General features: G+C 45.1%; 1 protein-coding gene across 1 annotated transcript in view; it reads right to left on the minus strand.

Annotated features, from left to right (window-relative positions):
- The window catches only part of nup155 (nucleoporin 155), a 150,398-nt gene that overhangs the window by 34,029 nt on the left and 91,786 nt on the right, over window positions 1–24,583 (minus strand). The window contains exons 17-22 of the mRNA XM_052020337.1: window positions 22,565–22,627; window positions 22,157–22,316; window positions 18,247–18,313; window positions 14,656–14,771; window positions 14,115–14,212; window positions 9,155–9,288 (exon numbers count right to left, since the gene is read on the minus strand). Of these exons, the coding sequence (XP_051876297.1) occupies window positions 9,155–9,288; window positions 14,115–14,212; window positions 14,656–14,771; window positions 18,247–18,313; window positions 22,157–22,316; window positions 22,565–22,627 (638 nt within the window). The remainder of the gene's footprint in view (window positions 1–9,154; window positions 9,289–14,114; window positions 14,213–14,655; window positions 14,772–18,246; window positions 18,314–22,156; window positions 22,317–22,564; window positions 22,628–24,583) is intronic.

The raw sequence follows: 24,583 nt of genomic DNA on the forward strand, positions 1-24,583 counted from the left end.
ATGTATGTGACTCCAGACACAACAATGTTATTGACTGTAATTACCTCTTAAATGGCCGACCAAGTCATTCAGTTAAAACTACCGTGGGAAATTAGGTTTTGTGATAAATTCTAAAAAAAAATTAAGAAATTAAAAGAAAGTAGACCGGAAACAGATACTGCAAGGTAAATCAGTCAAAAAGCAACAGTGAGCATTAAAAGAGATCATTTGGGGGGTTCAGCATAAACATGTTGCCACAAAAAAAGGGTGGGACTGGAAAATCTGGAGCCACTGGATAACAAAATTCATAGGGGGTAGGATTAGCCAATAAAACATTTATGTAAGACTTCGAGAGCTTTACACAGCTGGTGATGGGGATATAAGGCATAAAGGCAGGAACTAGGTAGAGTAAACTGGGAACCCCTTTTTGCTGGCAAGTCCACATTGAGCATGTGGAAAGTGTTTAAGGATCAAATACATAGGGTACACGATAGGTATGTCCTGATTAGAAGGAAGGACATGAATGGCAAAATAAGGGAACCTTGGATGTCCAGAGAAGTGATGAACTTAGTCAAGAAGAAAAAAAGACAAGTATGTAGAGCTTCGGAAGTTAGGATCAGACAGAGCACGTGAGGACTATAAAGAAGCTAGAAATGAACTCAACAAAGGAATTAGGAAAGCCAGAAGGGGCCATGAAAGTCCTCAGCAAGTAGGATCAAGGAGAATCCAAAGGCATTCTATACCCATGTAAGGAATAAGAGGATAACGAGGGAGGGGTAGGACCACCGAAGGATAAAGAAGGGAATCTATGTTTGGATGCAGAGGATGTGGGTGAAGCTCTGAATGAGTATTTCTCTTCAGTGTTCACCCAGGAAAGGGACATGCAGGATGCAGAAATTGGAACCGAGGGTGTAAACATGTTAGGGCATTTAGAGCTCAAGGAGGAGGTGGTGTTAGGTCTGCTAAACAGTATTAAGGTGGATAAGTCCCTGGGGCCTGATGGGATATACCCCAGGTTACTGACGGAGGCAAGAGAGGAAATTGCTGGGGCCTTGACCAGTATCTTTGTGTCCTCTTTGACCATGGGTGAGGTCCTGGAGGACTGGCGAGTGGATAATGTTGTTCCTCTATTTAAGAAAGGAGCAAGGTTTAGACGGGGCAGAGTTTATTAAGTGTGTCCAGGACTGATTCCTGTCACAGTATGTTGACAGGCCGATTAGAGGGAATGCCATATTAGATCTAGTATTAGGTTATGAACCGGGTCAGGTGACAGATCTCTCAGTGGGTGAGCACTTGGGGACAGTGACCACCACTCCATAACCTTTAGCACTGTGGTGGAAAAGGATAGCAGAGAGGACGGGAAGATATTTAATTGGGGAAGGGCAAATTATGAAGCTTTCAGGCGAGAACTTGCGAGAGTAAACTGGGATGACATTTTTGAAGGGAAATGTACTATGGAGATGTGGTCGTTGTTCAGGGATCTCTTGCAGAATGTTAGGGATAAATTTGTCCCGGTGAGGCAGAGAAAGAATGGCAGGGTGAAGGAACCATGGATGACAAGAGAGATGGAACAACTAGTTAGGAAGAAGAATGCAGCATACATAAAGTGTAGGCAGCAAGGATCAGATAGAGCTCATGAGGAATATAGGGTAGCAAGGAAGGAACTTAAGAAGGGGCTGAGGAGAGCAAGAAGGGGACATGAAAAGGCCTTGGCGAGTAGGGTTAAGGAAAATCCCAAGGCTTTTTTCACTTATGTGAAGAGCAGAAGGATGATGAGCGTAAAGGTAGGACCAATTAGAGACAAAGGTGGGAAGATGTGCCTGGAAGCTGTGGAAGTGGGTCAGGTCCTCAATGAATACTTCTCGTCAGTATTCACCAAGGAGAGGGGCCTTGATGACACTGAGGACAGTGTTGGTAAGGTTAATGTTCAAGAGCATGTTGATATCAAGAGAGAGGATGTGTTGGAGCTGTTAGAAAATATCAGGACAGATAAGTCCCCAGGGCCTGAAGGAATATTCCCCAGGCTGCTCTGCAAGGTGAGGGAGGAGATTGCTGAACCGATGGCTAGGATCTTTGAGTCCTCGTTGTCCACGGGAATGGTACCGGAGGATTGGAGGGTGGCAAATGTTGTCCCCTTATTCAAAAAAGGAAGTAGGGATAGTCCAGAGAATTACAGACCGGTGAGCCTTACGTCTGTGGTGGGCAAGCTGTTGGAAAGGATTCTTACAGATAGGATCTCTGGGCATTTACAGAATCATGGTCTGATATGGGACAGCCAGCATGGCTTTGTGAAAGGAAGATCATGTCTCACAAGCCTGACAGTGTTCTTTGAGGAGGTGACCAGGCAGATTGATGAGGGTAGTGCAGTGGATGTGGTCTACATGTATTTTAGTAAGGCATTTGACAAGGTTCCACATGGTAGGCTTCTTCAGAAGGTCAGAGGTCATGCGATTCAGGGAAGCTTGGCCGTGTGGATTCAGAATTGGCTTGCTTGTAGAAAGCAGAGGGTTGTGGTGGAGGGAGTGCATTCAGATTGGAGAGCTGTGACTAGCGGTGTCCCACAAGGATCGGTTCCGGGACCTCTAGGTAATATTTATTAATGACTTGGATGAGGGGGTAGAAGGGTGGGTTAGCAAGTCTGCAGACGACACAAAGGTTGGTGGTGTCGTGGATAGTGTTGAGGACTGTTGAAGATTGCAGAGGGACATTGATAGGATGCAGAACTGGACTGAGAAGTGGCAGATGGAGTTCAATCCGGAGAAGTGTGAGGTGGTACACTTTGGAAGAACAAACTCCAAAGTGGAGTACAAAGTTAATGGCAGGATTCTGGGTAGTGTGGAGAAGCAGAGGGAACTGGGGGTCCATATCCACATATCACTGAAAGTTGCTTCACAGGTGGATAGGGTAGTTAAGAAAGCTTATGGGATGTTAGCTTTCATAAGTCGTGGTATCAAGCTTGAGCCTGCGAGGTAATGATGCAGCTCTACAAAACTCTGGTTAGACCACACTTAGAGTACTGTGTCCAGTTCTGGTCGCCTCATTATAGGAAGGATGTGGAAGCGTTGGAAAGAGTGCAGAGGAGATTTACCAGGATGCTACCTGGTTTAGAGAGTATGCATTATGAGGAGAGACTAAGGGAGCTAGGGCTTTATTCTTTGAAGAGGCGGAGGATGAGTGGAGACATTATAGAGCTATACAAAATATTAAGAGGAATAGATAGAGTGGACAGCCAGTGCCTCTTTCCCAGGGCACCAACGCTCAATATAAGAGGGCATGGCTTTAAAGTATTGGGTGGGAAGTTCATGAGAGACATCAGAGGGAGGTTTTTTACCCAGAGAGCGGTAGGTGCATGGAATGCACTGCCTGGGGTAGTGGTGGAGGCAGGTACATCGGTCAAGTTCAAGAGATTGTTCAAGAGAAGTTCAAGCATATGGAGGAATTTAAAATAGGGGGATATGTGGGAGGAAGGGGTTCGATAATCTTAGGTGTGGTTTAAATGTCGGCACAACATGATGGGCTGAAGGGCCTGTATTGTGCTGTATTGTTCTATGGTTCTAAGGAAACTCCGGGGAACTATAGACTGGCGAGTCTCACGTCAGTTGCAGGGAAATTGCTGGGGAAAATTCTTGATATATGAGCATCTGGAATCCAAAGGCTTGATTAGGGAAAGCCAGCATGGCTTTGTGTGGGGCAGGTTGTGTCTTGCTAACCTGGCTGAGCTCTTTGACAGGGTGACGAGGGAGATTGATGAAGGTAGAGCTGTATATGTCATCTACATGGACTTCAGTAAGGCATTTGACAAGGTCCCACATAATCGGTTCATCAAGAAAGTTTGGATGCATGGGGTCAGTGAAGAATTGATTGTGAGGATCCAGAACTGGCTTGCCCACAGAAGACAGAGTGTGGTGGTTGAAGGAACTTATTCGGGCTGGAGGCCTGTGAGTAGCAGTGTTCTGCAGGATCTGTATTGGGACCTCAGCTGTTTGTGATGTACATAAATGACCTCAATGAGTATGTTGATGGATGGGTTTGTCAGTTTGCAGACGATACCAAGATTGGTGGAGTTGTGAATAGTGTAGAAGACCGGCGATGGATACAGCGTGATATAGATCAGCTGCAGATATGGGCAGAGAAATGGCAGATGGAGTTTAACCCGGATAAATGTGAGGTGTTGCACCTTGGTAGGACTAATGTCAAGAAAGAGTACACTCTTAAGGGCAAGACCCTTAACAGTGTTGAAGAGCAGAATGACCTTGGGGTGCAAGTCCATGACTCATTGAAAGTGGCTACATAGGTAGAGAGGGTGGTTAAGGCGGCTTATGGAATGCTTGCACTTATTAATCAAGGTATTGAGTTTAAGAGTCAAGAAGTTATGATGCATCTCTATAGAACTCTGGTTAGGCCACATTTGGAGTATTGCGTGCAATTCTGGTCACCTCACTATAGGAAGAATGTCGAGGCTTCAGAGAGAGTGCAGAGGTGGTTTCCTGGGATGCTGCCTGATTAGAGGGCATGTGCTATCAGGAGAGGCTGAACAAACTTGGGCTCTTTTCTCTGGATCTGTTGGAAGTGTATAAAATTATGAGGGGCATAGATAGGGTGGACAAGCAATACCTTTTTCCCATTATTGAGCAATCCAATACCAGAGGGCATGCATTTAAGGTGAGGGGGGTAGGTACAGAACAGACGCGAAGGGTATGTTTTTTTTACTCAGAGTGTGGTGGATGCCTGGAATGCGTTGCCTGATAGGGTGGTGGAGGCAAATTCATTGGGGGCTTTTAAGAGGGGCTTGGATGGGCACATGAATGAGAGTAAAATAGAGGGATATTGGCATTAGCTATGAAGGGATTAGCTAAGTTGGCAGAACATTGTGGGCTGAAAGGCCTGTTCTGTGCCATACTGTTCTATGTTCTAAGACAGCAATTATGAAAGGGCAAAATGGGTATAAAAAACATTGGCAAAGATAATTCAGAGAAAATACAAATCTATTTTAAGGTGATAAAAAACAAAATGATAATTAAAGATTACTGTCTATCTGCACTGCACTTTCTCTGTACTGTAACACTTTATGCTGCACCCTGTTATTGTATTTACCTTGTACTACCTCAATGCACTGTTGTAATGAGTTGATTTGTATCGATGGTATGCAAGACACGTTTTTCACTATACCTCGGGACATGTGTTGAAGAAAATTAATAGGGATAATCCTGGGAATTATAGACCAGTGAGTCTTACATCAATTGGAGAGGATTCTTAGGGACAGGATACTCAACATAGCTTTGTGAGGGGCAGTTCGTGCCTCACGAGCCTAATTAAGTTTCTCAAGGAGGTGACAAAACAAATTGATGAAGGTAGAGTGATGGATGTGGTTATGGATTTTAATAAGGCATTTGACAAGGTTCCCCATTGTTGGTTCATCCATAAAGTCATGAGGCATGGGATCCACAGAGACTTGGCTGTTTGGATTCAGAATTGGCTTGCCCACAGAAGGCAGAGGGAGGTAGCAGATGGACAGTCTTCTGCCTGGAGGTCAGTGACTTGTGGTATTCGCAGGGGTCTGTTCTGGGACCCCTGCTCTTTGTGATTTTTATAAATGACTTGGATGAGAAAGTGGAAGGATGGGTTGGTAAGTTTGCAGATGACACGAAGGTCGGAGGCGTTGTGGATAGTGTAGAGGGTTTCAACAGGATATGCAGACTTTGGCGAAGAAGTGGCAGATGGAGTTCAATCTGGAAAACCGTGAAGTGATGCACTTTGGAAGATCGAACTTGAAAGCAGAGTACAGGGTTAATGGCAAGATTCTGAGAAGTGTAGAGGAACAGAGGGATCTTGGTGTCTAAGCCAATAGATCCCTCAAAGTTGCCATGCAAGTCGATAGGGTGGTTAAGAAGGCGTATGATGTACTGGCCTTCATTAGTCGGGGGACTGAATTCAAGAGCCGTGAGGTAATGTTGCAGGTCCACAAAACCATGTTCAGTTCTGGTCATCTCATTAGAGGAAGGATGTGGAAGTTTTCGAGAGGGTGCAGAGGAGATTTATCAAGATGCTGCCTGGATTAGCCAACATGTCCCACGAAGAAAAGTTGAGCAAGCTAGGGCTTTTATCTTTGGAGCAATGGAGGTTGAGAGACGACTTGATAGAGGTGTATAAGATAATAAGAGGGATAGATAGAGTGGACAGCCAGCACCTTTTTCCCAGGGCGGCAATGGCTAATACCAGAGGACATCCTTTTATTGTGAGTGGAGGAAAGTTTAGGTTTTTTTTAACTACACAGAGAGTGTCGGGTGCCTGGAATGCACTGCTGGTGGTATTGGCTAATACAATAGGAACATTTAAAGAGACTTTTGGATTGGCACATGGATATAAGAAAAATGGGGGGGGGTTATGGGCTGTTTAGGAGGGAAAAGTTAGATTGATCGTGGAGTAGGTTTATTTATGTTGGCACAACATCATGGACCGAATGGCTATACTGTTCTATGTGACAATAATAAACCAATTTACCGAAGAAAGACAATGGCCCATCTGGCAAAATCTGTTTGTGGATATGGGTAAGGTTCCCAATGAATTTGATGAGAATGTAGTTGGCATGGTCACTAAGTTTGCAGATGACATCAAAATTGGTGGTATAGTGGACAGTAAAGATGGTGGGAAAGTGGGACAAGGAATGGCAAATGAAATTTAACTTGGACACGTGCAAAGTGTTGCATTCTGATAAGTTAAACCGGGGCAGAACTCGCACAGTAATTGGCAAGGCCCTGTAGAGTGTTATAGAACAGAAAGACCTCGGGGTACAGGTACATCATTCCCTGAAAATGGTGACACAGGTAGAAAGGGTGTTGAAGGCTGCACTTGGCATGCTTGTCGTCATCAATCAGGGCACTTGAGATATCATGTTACAACTGTACAAGGCATTGGTGAGACCACACTTGGTGAATATCGTGTGCAGTTCTGGTCACCCAGCTACAAGAAGGATGTCATTATGCTGGAAAGGGTGCAGAAAAGGTTCACAAGGATGTTGCCAGGACTGGAGAGCTTGAGCTATAGAGGAGTCAGACAGCACGAAAACTTGCCCTTTAGCTCAAGTGGTCCATGCCAACCAAGATTCTCCTCTGAGCAAGTCCCATTCGCCTGCATTTGGCCCAAATCCCTCTAAGCCTTTCCTATCTATGTACCTGTCAAGTACCTTTGTTTTTCATGTACCTGCCTGAACCACTTCCTCATTCCATATACTGACCATCCTCTGAGTGAAAAAGTTGCCCCTCAGGTTCCTATTAAATCTCCCCCTCTCACCTTAAACTTATGCCCTCTGGTTCTTGATTCTCCAACCCAACAAGTGTTTCAGAACAGAGGGACCTCGGAGTACAAGTACATAGTTCCCCGAAAGTGGCATCGTAGGTAGACAGGGTGGTGAAGGCGGCTTTTGGCACGCTGGCCTTCATCAGTCAGTGCACTGAGTATAGAAGTTGGGATTTTATGTTGAAGTTGCACAAGATGCTGGCGAGACTGCATTTGGAATATTCTGTTCAGTTTTGGTCATCCTGCTATTGGAAAGATGTCATTAAACCAGAAAGTGTGCCAAGGAGATTTACAAGGATGTTGCTGGAACTTGAACAATTGAGTTAAGGAGAGAGGTTGAACAGGTCAGGAATTTTCTCATTGGAGCAGGATAGGAGACTGAAGGGTGATCTTATAGAGGTATATGAAATTATGAGGTGCAAAGATAGGGTGAACGGTTGTAGCCTTTTTCCCCAGGGTAGGGAAGCCTAAAATTAAAGGTCATAGGTTTAAAGTGAGAGGGGAAAAATTTAAAGGAAACTGAGGGGCAAGTTTTTCATATAGAGGGTGGTGGGTAAATGGAATGAAATGCCAGAGGAAATGGTAGATACAATTACAACACAGGCAGGCACGGTAGTATAGCAGTTAGCGTAATGCTATTTCAGTGCCAGCGACCTGGGTTCAATTCCAGCCACTGTCAGTAAGGAGTTTGTACATTCTTCCCGTGTCTGCGTGGGTTTCCCCCAGGCTCCGGTTTCCTCCCACATTCCAAAGACGTAAGAGTTAGGAAGTTGTGGGCATGCTATGTTGGCGCTAGAAGCGTGGCGACACTTGTGGGCTGCCGCCAGAACACTCTATGCAAAGGATGCATTTCACTGTGTTTCGATGTACATGTGACTAATAAAGATACCTTATATTATTTAAGAGAGTTTTTGATGGACACATGGATCGGAAATGTAGAGAAAAAAATGGAACTAGTGCAGGCAAATGGAATGAGTATAGATGGGCAAAAAGATCAGTATGGACAAGGTGGGCCAAAGGGCCTGGTTCTACACTGCAGGACTCCATAACTTACCTGATCCAAACCAGTTATGCCCCATTAATATTCCATTCCACCTCCACTCTGACCAATTAGTCCATGGCCTTCTGCACTGTTACAATGAGGCCCAATTATGAGATGCACAGATAGAGTGGATAGTCAGTGTCTATTTCCCATGGTAGGGGTGTCTCAAACTAGAGGGCGTAGGGTTACGGTGAGAGGGAGAAAGTTAAAAGGAGATTTGAGGGGTAAATTCTTCACAAAGAGTCACGGGTATTTGGAAGTGACTGCTATAGAAGGTGGTGGACGCAGGGGCAGCAACAATAATTAAGAGGCATCTTGATTGTTACTTAAAGGAACAAGGCACAGAGGGATATTGAATTAACGCAGGCAAGAGAGATTAGTATAGATAGGCATGATGGTTGGCATTGTCATTGTGGACTGAAAGGCATGTTTTAGAGAACCAAAGAATAATACAGCACAATATAGGCCCTTCGGCCCACCATATTGTGCCGCCCTTCAAACCACACCTAAGACAAACTAACCCCTTCCTCCCACATATCCCTCTATCTTAAATTCCTCCATATGCTTATCTAACAATCTCTTGAACTTGGCCAACGTATCAGCCTCCACCACCACCCCAGGCAGCGCATTCCATGCACCAACCACTCTCTGGGTGAAAAACCTCCCTCTGACATCTCCCTTGAACTTCCCACCCATTACCTTAAAGCCACGTCGTGCAACTCTGTGACTATAACTGCACTGGGTGTGTTTGATGAGGCTGTGTGGAATAGTGTTGTTGGCAAACAAAACAGAACCTGTGGGACAGATTCTGCCTGGCACAATTAACAATATTGCTACCTTCTGTAAATCTGCAATGACAATGCTGAACTGGTGATCACACAGTAGCTTCCACAATGCCAGAGTTTGGCTGGTGTAATGGATCAGTTGCTGCATGCCCTGCATTGACAGCTTTTCGTAGGCTTGAGCTTCAGCTGTGGGAGAAAACAGTTGGTCAGTACTGAGGCAAGACCCAAGACCATTACAATGAAAGCAAAGTCAACAGTACATGCAAAGAGTTCAGAAAAAGAATTTCATGTATTCAAAACCAAAGCAACTTGTTTTTTTTTTAAATTTATTCACTTAGAGTCATACAGCATGGAAACAGGACATTCGGCCCAACTGGTCCATGCTGCCCATCTAAGCTCATCCCATTTGGCCGCGTTTGGCCCATATCCCTCTAAACCTTTCCTATCCATGTACCTGTCGAAGTACATTTTAGATATTGTTAATGTACTGCCTCAACCACTGGCAGCTCATTCCATCCACTCACCACTCTCTTGATGAAAATATGCTCCTCAGGTTCCTATTAAATCTCTCCCCTCTCACTTTCAACCTATGCCCTCTAGTTCTTGATTCCCTAAACCTGGGAAAAAGACTATGTGCATTCAACTTGTCGATGCTGCTCAATTTTAGACACCTCTAGAGGATCACCCCTCGTTCTCCTATGCTCCAATGAAAAAAGTCCCAACATGCTCAACCTCTCTTCATAATTTCGTCCCTCAGGTCCCAGCAACACCCTCGTAAATCTCCTCTGCACTCTTTCCAATTTGGCATCTTTAATGGCATCTTTCCTATAGGTGATCAAAACTGAACACAACATTCCAAATGCAGCCTCACCAACGTCTTGTACAACTGCAACATTATATCTCAACGCCTATGCTCAATGCCCTGACTGATGAAGGCCAGCATGCCAAAAGCCTTCCTCAGCACCCTGTCTACCCGCGACACCACTTTCAGGGAACCATGTACTTGTATACCTAGGTCCCTCTGTTCTACAACACTCCCCAGGACCCTACTGTTCACTGTGAAAGTTCTACCTTCATTTGTCTTCATCAAATGCAACACCTCGCACCTATCTGAATTAAATTCCATTTGCCATTCCTCGGCCCAATTACCCAGCTAATCAAAATCCCTCCGTAAATCCTGATAACCATCTTCACTGTCAATGACACCACCTATTTTAGTATCATCTGCCAACTTACTAACCGTGCCAATGATTCTCATCCAAATCATTGATATAGATGACAAATTGCCTCCGAGCCCTGGGGTGTGCTGTGGAACAGAAGGACTTAGGAGTACATGGGCTTACACTAGTCATGGGTCTCCAGTCTGAGAAACAACTTTCCACCATCACCCTCTGCTTCCTACCATCAAGCCATTTCTGTATCCAATGAGCTCGCTCTCCCTGGATCCCATGTGATCCAACTTTTCATAGCAGCCTAATTTGCAGAACCTTATCAAAGGCTTCAGTGAAGTCCATGAAGACATCTACCGCCCTGCCCTCATCAACTTTCTTGGTTATTACTTCAAAATATTCAATCAAATTCATGGCACATGATCTCTCAAGCACAAAGCTGTACTGAGCATCCCTGATCAACTATTAACATAAATACTAGGGCAAAGTCCAGATATTCTGTCACAACTAACTCACCTCAAGTCCCCAGAGCCTTTTGACCATCTGGAAAGCACAATTCAGGAGTGTGATGAAACACTTTCTAGATCATGATTTGGGGAGTTCCAACAACATTCATTAAGTTCCACACTAACCAGTAAAAAAAAAGCACCTGTGCATTGGCATTCTCTGCTGTCTAAAGAGAAAAGGCACGTTCCATGGGAGCATCCCTGTGAAGTTCTCTCCAAATCCTACACAACTGTACCTTGAAATATATCATTGATTATCTGAAAGTGGTTGAGGCAGCTACAATAACAACATTTAAAAGACATTTGGGTAAGTATATGGACAGGAAAGGTTTCAAGGGATATGGGTCAAATGCAGGCAAATGGAACTAGCTCGGTGGGCACCACGGTCAGCATGGACGAGTTGGGCCAAAGAGTCTGTTTCCATGCTGTATTACTCTGTGACTCCACCCGTCTTTCCAAATGCTTGTATATATTATCACTCAGAATCCCCTCTTAATAATTTACTGGTCTGTAGTTCCCAGGTTCTTCTTTGCAGAACTTCGTAAATAAAGGCACAACATTAGCCACCTTACAGTCTTCCAGCAGTTCACCTGTCACTAATGATGATGCCAATATCTCAGCCAGGGCTCCTGCAATTTCTTCTCTAGTTTCCCACACTTGCAGGATGTGAACACTGCCAGCAAGGATTTTTGAAGAGGATTGATGCAGGGCAGTAGACATCTACATGCCCTTTCGCAAGGTCTATGACAAGGTCCTATATGGTAAACTGGTCTCCAAGGTTAGAATGAATGGTATCCAGGGCAAATTAGCACACTGGACACAAAATTGGCTTGGTCTAAGGAGTCAGAAAGTGGTATTGGAGGGTTGTTTTTCTGATTGGAGGCCTGTGACCAGTGGTGTTCCACACAGATTGGTGCTGAGTTCTCTGCTGCTTGTCAAATATATTAATGATTCTGATGAGAATGTAGGTGGCATAGAACCATAGAACACTACAGCACAGAAAACAGGCCATTCAGCCCTTCTAGTCTGTGCTGAAACTTTATTCCGCTGGTCGCATCGACCTGCACCCAGTCCATAGCCCTCCACACCTCTCCCATCCATCTATCTAATTTATTCTTAAAACTTAAGAGTGAGCCCGCATTTACCACATCAGATGGCAGCTCGTTCCACACTCCCACCACTCTCTGTGAAGAAGTTCCCCCTAATGTTCCCTTTAAACCTTTCCCCTTTCACCCTTAAGCCATGTCCTCTCGTACTTATCTCTTCTAATCTAAGTGGAAAGAGCCTACTAGCATTTACTCTGTCTATACCCCTCATAATTTTGTAAACCTCCATCAAATTTCTCCTCATTCTTCTATGCTCCAAGGAATAAAGTCCTAACCTGTTCAATCTTTCCCTGTAACTCAACTCCTGAAGACCTGGCAACATACTAGTAAATCTTCTCTGCACTCTTTCAATCTGACTGATATCCTTCCTATAGTTAGGTGACCAAAACGGCACACAATACTCCAAATTTGACCTCACCAATGTCTCATACAACCTCACCATAACATCCCAACTCCTATACTCAGTACTTTGATTTATAAATGCCAGGATGCCAAAAGCCTTCTTTACAACCCTGTCGACCTGTGACGCCACTTTCAGGGAATTATGTATCTGAACTCCCAGATCCCTTTGTTCCTCTGCACTCCTCAGTGCCCTACCATTTACTGTGTATGTCCTACCTTGATCTGTCCTTGTCTGCATTAAATTCCATCTGCCATTTTCTGGCCCATTTTTCCAGTTGGTCCAGATCCCTCTGCAAGCTTTGAAAGCCTTCCTCGCTGTCCACAACACCTCCAGTCTTAGTGTCATCAGCAAACTTCTGATCCAATTTACCATATTATCATCTAGATCATTGATATAGACAACAAACAACAATGGTCCCAGCACAGATCCCTGAGGCACACCACTAGTCACAGGCCTCCAGTCTGAGAAACAATCATCCACTACCACTCTGTCTTCTCCCACACAGCCAATTTCGAATCCAGTTTACAACCTCTCCATGGATACCTAGTGTCTGAACCTTCTGAACTAACCTCCCATGTGGGACCTTGTCAAAGGCCTTACTAAAGTCCAAGGAGACAACTTCCACAGCCTTTCCTTCATCTACTTTCTTGGTAACCTCCTCAAAAAAACTCTACAAGATTCTTTAAACACGATCTACCATGCACAAAGCCATGCTGACTATCCTTAATCAGCCCTTGGCCATCCAAATACTTGTATATCCAATCTCTCAGAACACCTTCCAATAATTTACCTACTACTGATGTCAGGCTCACTGGCCTGTAATTACCTGGTTAAGTTTTAGAGCCTTTTTGGAACAACATGAGCTACCCTCCAGTCTTCCGGCACCGCACCCGTGGCTAAGGACATTTTAAATACATCTGCCAGGGCCCCTGCAATTTCTGCACTAGTTTCTCTCAAGGTCCGAGGAAATATCCTGTCAGGCCTGGCGAATTTATCGACCTTTATTCGCTGTAAGGCAACAAGCAACTCCTCTTCTTTAATCTCCATATGTTCCATGACACTACTGCTTGCTTCCCTTCCTTCCATATACACTATACCAGTTTCCTGAGTAAATACTGATGCAAAAAAAACCGTTTAAGATCTCCCCCATCTCCTGAGGCTTCACACGATTAGTAAGCTTGTCGATGGCACCAAAATTGCAGGCATAGTGGACAGTGAAGAAGGCTGTCTAAGGTTACAACAGGATCTAGATCAGCTGGGTAAATAGCCATTTCTGGTTTCCCATTGTTGGTGTCTGAAACTGGAGGTTTAAAGGGCATCTGAGGGAATGTTTCATTGTTGCTGTTGGTACTTGGAATGAGCTGCCAGCGGTGGTGGTGGAGGCAGGAAATGTAACAACATTTAAGAGGCATCTTAACAGGTACTTGAATGAGCAGGACATAGAGGGATATGGAATTAATGAAGGCAAGTGGGATTAGTATAGATAGGTATGATGGTTGGCATAGAGGCACTGGGCCAAAGGCCATTTCTCCTTGCATTAAAATGGATGCAATTTACTCTTTCTTTTTTCCCACGTGCCTTATCACATCTGCATCTGTGGTTGACACAATTTCTTCTTCAGTGGCCCAGCAAGCTTCTCATGGTCACTAAATGCTGGCCTTGGCTGCACCATTATCACCAGTAAAATAAATAAACAATAAATAATCACAGCAGCAAAGGGATTCCCACAGTTATGATCCAAAATTTAACGTTTATCAGCCAAATATTGCAGGCATTAATAAGTTGCGAAAGCTACTTAAATGGTTTGATGAATTTCTGAGCTACTCACTATGGTACTTCCTTTGAAGCTCCTGTTGAACTTGCTGTGAGCCTCCATCAGGGCGCATAAATCCCAGCAGCCGCTGTGGTACATTGGATGCACTAAAACTGGAAAAGCACAAATTGTCTCAGTTATTGTGGACATCAGCCCTGGTTGCACACTTGGTGTTCAATTCACTGTTGAGCTGGTGTGAGGGAGGGAGTATCAGGGCAAAAAAGTCTGTTCAGGACAGCACCCTAACTGCAAAGTGATCTATCAGATGAAGAGCAGGTGAGGTTGCTTTTGTCTTTTAATGTTATATGGCTGATGTAATAGAGATCTTTAAAATTACCAAAGGTTATGAAAGACACAGTGGTGAGAGGCGGTGGCGCCGGGTTGGGGGCGCAAGGGGAGACAAGAGGGAAGAAGATAAAAAAGCATTTTAGGAAGAGAACAGAATTAGATGAGGATACATTAAAACAAAAGGGACAGGGTGAATGGCTCGTTTCTATGTTGTACATTCTCTATAATTCAATGAGTTAAACAGGCCTCCGCTTCACATTGATCTTACCTCGCATTTCCCAGACTTCCAGACCCAAACTGGGAGTTCCTATCGAGGAATTCCCGCAATCCGTTGAGTTCCAGCAGAACATTTGCCAGAATCTTTGCAGCAACGCTGCTTTCTAACTACAGAAGAAAACTCACAGTTAGGAGTACGAACAACAAATACCACAGAAAGCATCCTATCTGGATGCATCATGGCTTGGGACAGCAACTGCTCTGCCCAGGACTGCAAGAAACTGTAGAGAGTTGTGGACACAGCCCAGAGCATCATGGACACGAGCCTCCCCTCCTTGGACTCTGTCTTTACCTCTCGCTGTCTTGGTAAAGCGGCCAGCATAATCAAAGACCCCACCCACCTGGGTCATTCTCTCTTCTCTCCTCTTCCATCGGGTTGAAGATACAGGAGCCTGAGGGCACGTACCACCAGACTGAAGGACAGCTTCTACCCCACTGTGATAAGACTATTGAACGGTTCCCTTATACAATGAGATGGACTCTGACCTCACGATCCACCTTGTTGTGACCTTGACCTTATTGCACTGCACTTTCTCTGTAGCTGTGACACTTTACTCTGTACTGTTATTGTTTTTACCTGTACTACATCAATGCACTCTGTAGTAACCCAATGTAACTGCACTGTGCAATGAATTGATCTGTACGATTGGTATGCAAGACAAGTTTTTCACTGTACCTTGGTACAAATGACAATAATAAACCAATACCAAATTAACACAACATCTGCACACATGCCTGAAACTGTGATCACCCTGGGGTCTGGGGGTGATCCTCAGCGGCTCCTGTCTAATTACACAGGTGGGGTAGATAGTCACAGTCTTTTTCATAAGGGAGGAACTGGCAAAAGGGGTTTCTACTTGCAGGTAAATCTACATCTGCACAGTGGGAAGCATTCTTTTAAACTTTTTAAACTTTTATTTACACAGCATGGTAACAGGCCTTTCCGGCCCAACGAGTCTGTGCTGCCCAATTACACCCGTTAACCCACTAACCCGTACGTCTTTGGAATGTGGGAGGAAACCGGAGCACCTGGAGGAAACCCACGCAGTCACGGGGAGAACGTACAAACTCCTTTGAGACAGCGGAGGGAATTAAACACCAATCACTGGCCCTGTAATAGCGTTATTCTAACTGCTACGCTACCATGCTGCCCTTCGAAGGAGAAATAATGAAAGTGCAAGGCCAACATGTCCCTGCAAGGCTAAAAGCTGGGGTAACAGGCAAAGATGACCCTAAATGTTGAGGGATATCAAGGGTTGGATATAGAGAAAAAAGGAAGCATATGACAGGTGTACAGAACTAATGACAGAGGAGACACATTTAAAAAGGAAATGAGGAAGACTAAGAGGGGTCATGACAAATCATTGGTAGACATTTATGGTAAACCCAAAGGTGTTCGATATCAAGGCCAAAAGAATGACTAGGGAAAAAAAAACAGGGTCCACTGGGGACAACAGGGGCAATCTGGAGCCAGAAGGCTGAGGTACTGAAGGAAAACTTTTTAATGGGTATTCACAAAAGGAAACAAATGTTCTAGTTGGAGAATTCAGTGAAGGGATAGGTGAAAGTCTAGTGCCGGTTCCCATAGATAAAGATGAGGCACTCAGTGCTTTGGCAGGCTTAAAAGTGGATAAACCCCCAGGACTGGATGGGACTTATGTGGTAACAGGAGGCAAGGGAAGAGATTTCTAGGGCTCTGGCCAAGACTTTTAGATCTTTGCTGGACACGGGTGAGCTAGCAGATGACTGGAGGACAGCAAACGTGGTCCCTCTTTTCAAGAAAAGCAGCAGGGTAAAGCCTGGTAACTATAGACCTGTGAGCCTAACATCAGCAGTGAGGAAGTTGTTGGGAAAAGTTATGAGGGAGAGGATTGATGATCACTTGGAAAGGCAGGAACTTTTCAGAGACAGCCCACTCCTCTCTCTGTAGCTATACGTCCAGCTTCAGGGATCCAGGCCCTAGAACAGAACCCGGTGCCCTCCACTGGTCCGATATTCTGGAACCCAAGAAGGTCTTGGGTACTCTACAGCTTCCAGAGGAAGTGGTACAGACAAGTGCAATTACAATGTTTAAAAGGCATTCAGACAGGTGCATGAATAAGAAAAGGTTTAGAGGGATATGGGCCAAACACAGGCAATAGGACGAGCTCAGGTAGACAACTTGGTCAGCAAAGATGAATTGGACTGAAGTGCCTGTTTCGTGCTGTACAACTATGACTCTTTAACATGTCTTTGTCGAAGGCAGATCCTGTCTGACCAATTTGATTTATTTCTTTGAAACGTAACGAAGTGCAATGATGAGGGCTTGGCAGAAGATTTGATTCACATGGATTTTAGTAAAGCCTTTGACAAGGTCTCACATGGGAGACTGGTTCAAAAAGTTCGAGCCCATGGAATCCAGGAGTTGTTGGCAAACTGGATCCAAAACTGGCTCAGCAATAGGAGACAGAGGGTGACAGTAGAAGGTTGTGTTTGGGACTGGATGCCTGTGACAATTGGTGTCCCGTTAAGTATTGACTTGGACATGGATGTGGAAGGCGAGATCAGTAAGTACACATAACACAAAGATTGGCAGAGTTGTTGATAGTGTGGAAGGTAGTCTGAGGCTGCAGAGATACATCGATATGTTGGTAAAATGGGCTGAAAAGTGGCAGATGGAGTTCATTCCAGACAAACACGAGGTGATACATTTTGGGAGTACAAATGAGGCTTGGACAATATACCATGAACAGTAGCATCTTAGCAAGTATGAGGAACAGAAGGACCTATAGACCTTTGGAGGTGGTAATGCAGGTAGATAATATGGTAAGGAAGGCATAGGGGCTACTTTGTCCTCATTAGCCGGAGTGTTGAATACAAAAGCAGGAAGGTTATGCTCCAACTTTACAGAAACCTGGTCAGACCTCAGCGGGAGTACTGCATGCAGTTCTGGTCGCCAAGAGTACAGGAAGCATGTGATAGCACTGGAGAGGGTGCAGATTCACCAGGATGTTGCCTGGGATGGAACAGTTCAGTTTTGAGGAGAGGCTGGAAAAGGTCTGTTCTCCCTGGAGTGGAGGATCTTAAAAGGAAACATGATTGAGGTATATAAAATTATGAGGGGTATGGATAGGGTAGACTGTAGGAAACTCTTCCCCTATCAGAGGTAGATAAAACTCAAGGATATAGATTTAGGGTAAGGAGGAAGAGATTTAGCAGGGATCTGAGAGGGACCTTCTTCACCCAGAGAGTGGTGAGTACGTGGAATGCATTTCCTGAGAGAGTGGTTGATGCTGGGTTGCTGGCAGCATTTAAGCGTTTGGATAAGCACATCAATTGCTCAGGTTGAGATGGGTATGGACCAAAGTGCTGGGTGATGGGATTAATACCAAAGGGCAACCACTGGTTGGCTTGGTGAGTCAGGCTGAAAGTCCCATTTCCATGCTGTACGATTCTATAAAACATTTCCATATCTATTGGCATTACTTGGGAGCAGGCTGCCTTTAGTAACAGTAGCTATCCCTTCTCACATTGAAGGATCGGTATCACAATGTGTTCCCACCAGTGGCTGCAACAATGAACACTGTTTGGAACGTGTACTCACCAGTACTGCCTGCTGCCTGTAATGCTGCATTGTCTGTTCCATCACAATACTGCTGTCCCAAATATTCCTGAAACATCAAGGACACCCTGCATTATCCCAGCTCAGGAATCCACCCCAGTTACAATTTGACTACATTCTTCCATTAACTTTCTATTAAGGAGCAAGAAACAAGCTGCTGGGAGGAACTCAGCGGGTCAGGCAGCATCTGTGGAGGGAAATGGACAATCGATGTTTTGGGTCGAGACCCTTCATTTGGACTGGAGTAGAGGGGATAGCCAGTAATATAAAGATGTTGGGGGGGGGGGGGGGGGGGGTGCGAGAGCTAGCAAGTGATAGCTGGATCCAGGTGAGGAAGTGTTGATTGGCAGAGTCAGGTGGGTGGGGAGGGGGGAGGATCGCGAAAGCAACAGAAGCTGGGAGGTGATAAGTGGAGGCAACAAAGGGTTGGAGGTTATGGAATCTGATGAGAAAGGTGAGGAATGGAACCAAGTAAGGGAGGGACGGTGGGCAGATGGAACCAGCTGGGGGGGGGGGGGGGGGGGGGGGGTGGTGGTGGTGAGGAGAAATAGGGGACCTAGTAAGAGTTGTGTGTGGGTGAGGGGATAGAAACTGGGTGATAGGGTATGAGAGAGAGGACCTGGGTAGATCAAGAGGGGAAAGGAAAAGGACAGGTTACCCTTCATCAGAAAATTGAACATTCACGCCGTTAGGTTAGAGACTACCTAGGCAAAATATGACGTGCACATCTCCTCCTTTCCAAAATTCCCAACCCCTTACCTGAGATCCCTCTCTTGGACCTATCTCCAATGTGGCCCGACTGAAGTCCATTAGACTACATTAACTGCACTGGCTTAATCAACACATTGTTACCCAACTCCATTTCCTTGATCCTCTTATGCCTCAAAATGTATTAATTTCCCCCTTGAACATACTCAGCAACTCAGTCTCCAGAGCCCTCATGATTCAACACATTCTTAGTGAAGAAATTTCCCTTCATCTGTGTCTTGAATGGCCAAACCCTCATTGAGCAAGTCCACATCTGACATGTGGGAGTCATTTAAAGATCAGTTGATCAGAATTCAGGACTGGCATGTTCCAGTAAGATTAGATATCTTTATTTGTTACATGTACATCGAAACACACAGTGAAATGCATCTCTGAGTAGAGTGTTCTGGGGGCAGCCCGCAAGTGTTGCCATGCTTCTGGCGCCATCGTAGCATGCCACAACTTCCTAACCCGTATGTCTTTGAAACGTGGGAGGAAACCGGAGCACCCGGAGAGAATTCACGCAGACACGGTGAGAATGTACAAACTCCTTACAGACAGCGGACAGAATTGAACCTGGGTTGCTGGCGCTGTAATAGCATTACACTAACCGCGACACTACCAAAGAGGATGGAAAGCTTTGGGAACCTGACAGACCCATTGCGATTTGCCTACCGCCAAAACAGGTCTACAGTGGATGTAATCTCCCTGGCCCTACAGCCATCTCTGGAGCATCTGGACAGTAAAGCCACCTACATTAGACTACTGTTTATTGACTACAGCTCCACCTTCAATACTATAATTCCAAGCCAACTCATCACCAAACTCTGAGACCTAGGACTCAACACCCCTCTCTGCAACTGGATCCTTGACTTTCTGACAAACAGACCGCAATCAGTGAGGATAGGCAACAATACCTGCAGCACGATTATTATCAACACTGGTGCCCCACAAGGCTGCATCCTCAGCCCTCTACTCTACTCCCTGTATACTCATGACTGCGTGGCCAGAATCTGCTCCAGCTCCATCTACAAGTTTGCAGATGATACCACCGTAGTAGGCCGTATCTCAAATAACGATGAGTTGGAGTACAGGTGTCATAACAACAACCTTTCCCTCAATGTCAGCAAAACAAAAAAGCTGGTCATTGACTTCAGGAAAGGGGGCAGTGTACATGCACCTGTCGACATCAATGGTGCTGAGGCTGAGAGGGTTGAGAGCTTCAAGTTCCTAGAAGTGAACATCATGCCTGTCCTAGTCGAACCACGTAGATGCCATGCCCAAGAAAGCTCACCAGCGTCTCTACTTCCTCAGGAGGCCAAAGAAATTTGGCATGTCCCCTTTGACACTCACCAACTTTTATCGATACACTGCAGTAAACATCCTATCTGGATGCATCACAGCTTGGCATAGCAACTGCTCTGCCCGGGACTACAAGAAACTACAGAGAGCTGTGGACACAGCCCAGCACATCATGGAAACCAGCCTCCCCTCCATGGACTCCGTCTGTACCTCTCACTGCCTTGGTGAAGCAGCCAGCATAATCAAAGACCACATCCACCCGTGTCATTCTCTCTTCTTCCCTCTCCCATCAGGCAGAAGATACAAGAGCCTGAGGGCACATACCACCAAGCTCAAGGACAGCTTCTACCCCACTGTGATAAAACTATTGAAAGGTTCCTTTGTACGATGAGATGGACTCTTGATCTCACAATCTACCTTGTTATGACCTTGCACCTTATTGTCTACCTGCAATGCACTTCCCTGTCGCTGTGACATTTTAGTCTGTATTGTTATTATTGTTACCTTGTACTACCTCAATGCACTTTGTAATGAATTGATCTGTATGAACTGTATGCAAGGCAAGTTTTTCACTGAACCTTGGTACAAGTGACAAGAATAAATCAATACCAATACCTAACTGCCTCTTAAATGTTGCAACTGTACACATCTTGACTAATTCCTCTGGCTGTTCATTCCAGGTACTTGCCACCCTCTATGTAAAGAAATAGCCTCTCAGGTCTCTTTTAAATCTCTCCCTTCATCTTGCATCTGTAGTTATGGACTCCCCAGCCCTGGGGAAAAGACTATGACCATCCACCTTATCCATACTCTTCATGATTTCATGAACTTCTACGAGATCACCCCTTACTAACCTATCTCCATCGAAGACGTCAACCTTGGATGTTGAGATTTTTATAAATGACTTGAATAAGGATGTGGAAGGATGGGTTAGCAAGTTTGCAGATGATACAAAGGTAGGTGGTGTTGTGAATAGTGTAGAAGGTTGCTGTAGAATACAACAGGATATTGATAGAGTGCAGAGTTGGGCTGAGAAGTGGCAGATGGAGTTCAACCCAGATAAGTGTGAAGTGATACACTTTGGGAGATTGAATTTGAAGGCAGAATACAAGGTTAATGGCAGGAATCTTAGCAGTGTGGAGGAACAGTGGGATCTTGAGGTCCAGGCCAATAGATTCCTCATGATTGCCACACAGGTCAATAGGGTTGTTAAAAAGGCGTATGGAGTGTTGGCCTTCATTAGTCGGGGTATTGAGTTCAAGAGCTGCGAGGTAATGTTGCAGCTCAAAAGAACTCTGGTCAGACCACACTAGGAGTATTGTGTTCAGTTCTGGTCGCCTCATTATAGGAAGGATGTGGAAGCTTTAGAGAGGGTGCAGAGGAGATTTACCAGGATGCTGCCTGGATTGGAGATAGGTTGAGTGAACTAAGGCTTTTCTCTTTGGAGAGGAGGATGAGAGGTGACAATAGAGGTGTACAAGATGATAAGAGGCATAGGTCGAGTGGACAGTCAGAGACTTTTTCCCAGGGTGACAATGGCTAACACGAGGGTTCATAATTTTAAGGTGATTGTAGGAAGATACAAGGGGGATGTCAGGTGTGTTTTTTTTTACATAGAGAGTGGTGGGTGCGTGGAACGCACTGCCAGCGGAGGTTGTGGGGCAGATACATTAGGGACATTTAAGAGACTCAGATAGATACATGAATGATAGAAAAATAGGGGGTTATATGGGTGGGAAGGGTTTGATAGATCTTAGAGCAGGATAAAATGTCGGCACAACACTGTGGGCCTGTACTGTAGTGTTCTATGTTCTATATTCTATGTACAAGCTCAGTCACATACCCCAGGATCCGGGTGAAGTAGATGCAGATCCCATTGTGTTTTCCAGAAAACACAACCTCTGGTCCTGACATGGTGGGGATTGGGGGTAGAGAAACCCCACTGTAGTGTGCAGGACTCCCAGCAGAAAAGAGAGGTGTCGACATTCCCACAGGCTTCAAACCTGCAGAGAACCACAGAAACAGAAGCAAACCAATTATAGGCTGAGGAGGCGTCAGGAGTCAGAGGAGGGGGTGTCGGGAGTCAGAGGCAGGGGACAGCGGAGGAGATGGGGAAGGGTCAGAGTAGGCAGAAGAGGGAAGGGGACAGTGGAACTGTTGGGGGGGACTGGGAGCAAGAGAAAGGTGGGGGGTGGAGGATGTGAAAGGAGGGGGTTTGGAGGAGGTGGGGGAAGGGATTAGGCCGATGTACCTGAAGCTGGAATGGCTGACAGACTTGGGCTGGAGAACGGACTCCCTGGAGGCATTGCAGGACCTGATGAGGGAGAGACAGAGAGAGTGGACTCAGAGCAAAGTCTGGAAGCAAGTCAAACATAGTCCAGATATTGCCCCTATTATCAGGGTTGAGATAAAAACCAGAACCTAAAGTGAATTTATCCCAGTATAACATTCCTTTTCACTCAACACATCGTTGGTTAACAGCCCTCCTTCTGCAGACTTAATACTTGACAGAATATCCCATTTTCCCTCCCCAGCCATCAAATGTAAAAAGATGTGGTGGTGGTAACAGATATTCTGAAGCATATCAATTTTGCAAATGAGGTTATGTTGGAGGGCCTTAAATGCAGAAAGGTGTGCAAGTCCCCTGGGCTGGACCAGGTGTATCCTAGGATGAAATGGTTTTGGAATGATTTGAGTTTTTTTTTGAGGAGGTGACAAAGAGGATTCAGGGCAGTGAATGCTATCTACATGGACTTCAGCAAGGCCTTTGACAAGGTCCTACATGCTAGGCTGGTCCAGAAGGTGAGGATACATGGGATCCAAGGTGAGCTGGCCAATTGGATACAGAAGTGGCTTGGTGGAAGGAGTCAGAGGGTGGTAGTGGGGGGTTATTTTTGAGATTGAAGGCCTGTGACCAGAGGTGTGCTGCAGGGATCAGTGTTAAGTCCATTGCCGTTTCTCATGCATATTAATGATTTGGACGATAATGTTGGGAGCATGATTATTAACTTTGTGGATGACACCAAAGTTGGTGGTATAGTGGACAGTAAAGAAGGTTGTCTCTAACCCCAACCCAACAGGAAAGTGGGAAAGGGAATGGCTGATGGAATTCAACAAAGGCACATGTGAAGTGATGCAGTTTGGCAAGTTAAACCACGCCAGGACCTACACAGTGAATGGCAGGGCCTTGGGGAGTTTTGTAGAACAGAGACCTTGGGGTACAAGTACATAGTTCCCCAAAAGTGGCTGCACAAGTAGACAGAGTGACAAAGATGGTGACATGCTTGCTTTCATTGGCCAAGGTATCTAGAAGAGTTGGGACGTCATGTTACATTTGTACAAAACAGTGTTTCGGCTGCACTTTGAGTATTGTGTGCAATTCTGTTTACCACACTGCAGGAAAGATGAAGAAAAGATTCACAAGGATGTTGCCTGAATTGGAGGGTTTGAGTTATATGGAGAGATTGTAGAGGCTAGGTCTGTTTTCTCTGGAGTAAAGGAGGCTGAGAGATGACAAAATAGAGATACATACAATTATGAGGGACATAGATTTGGTCGAAAGCTAGAGTCTGTTTTCCATGGTAATGGTGTCTAACGTCCAAAGTGACAGGGAGGAGACTTAAAGGAGATCTCAGGGGTAAATTTTTCACATAAAGATTAGTTGGAATCTGGAATGAGCTGCTAGAGAGGTGGTGGAGCCAGGAATGGTAACATTTAAGAGGCATCTTAACAGGTACTTGAATGAGTAGGACATAGAGCAATACGGAATTAATGCAGGCAAGTGGGATCATTATAGGTAGGCATGATATTCAGCATAGATGCAATGGGCCAAAGGGCCTGTTTCTATGCTTTACCACTTTATGATTCTACGACCACCCCCATCACCCCAAATTCTCATCATAAACCCCCTACTCAAATGTAGGCATCACCATCTTTCATTTCGTCCCTGCATCTGACAACTCAATCCTTGCTTAAACCTACTCTCCAAATTCCACCTCTCAAGTCCTCTCCTCCTTACCCATCTACAGCATTCCACCAAGTCATGTCAAATAACATAACCATCCAACTTGCACCTTATTGTCTACCTGCACTGCACTTCCTGTTGCACTTTATCCTGCATTCTGTTATTGTTTTATCTTGTACTATCTCAATGCACTGTGTAATGAATTGATCTGTATGAACAATATGCAAGACAAGTTTTTTCACTGTACCTCGGTACATGTGACAACAATAAACCAATTTCAATTTCCATCACACATTTGATTCTCTG

The sequence above is a fragment of the Pristis pectinata genome, chromosome 7, assembly GCF_009764475.1.
Source record: "Pristis pectinata isolate sPriPec2 chromosome 7, sPriPec2.1.pri, whole genome shotgun sequence".
Taxonomy (NCBI): Eukaryota; Metazoa; Chordata; class Chondrichthyes; order Rhinopristiformes; family Pristidae; genus Pristis; species Pristis pectinata.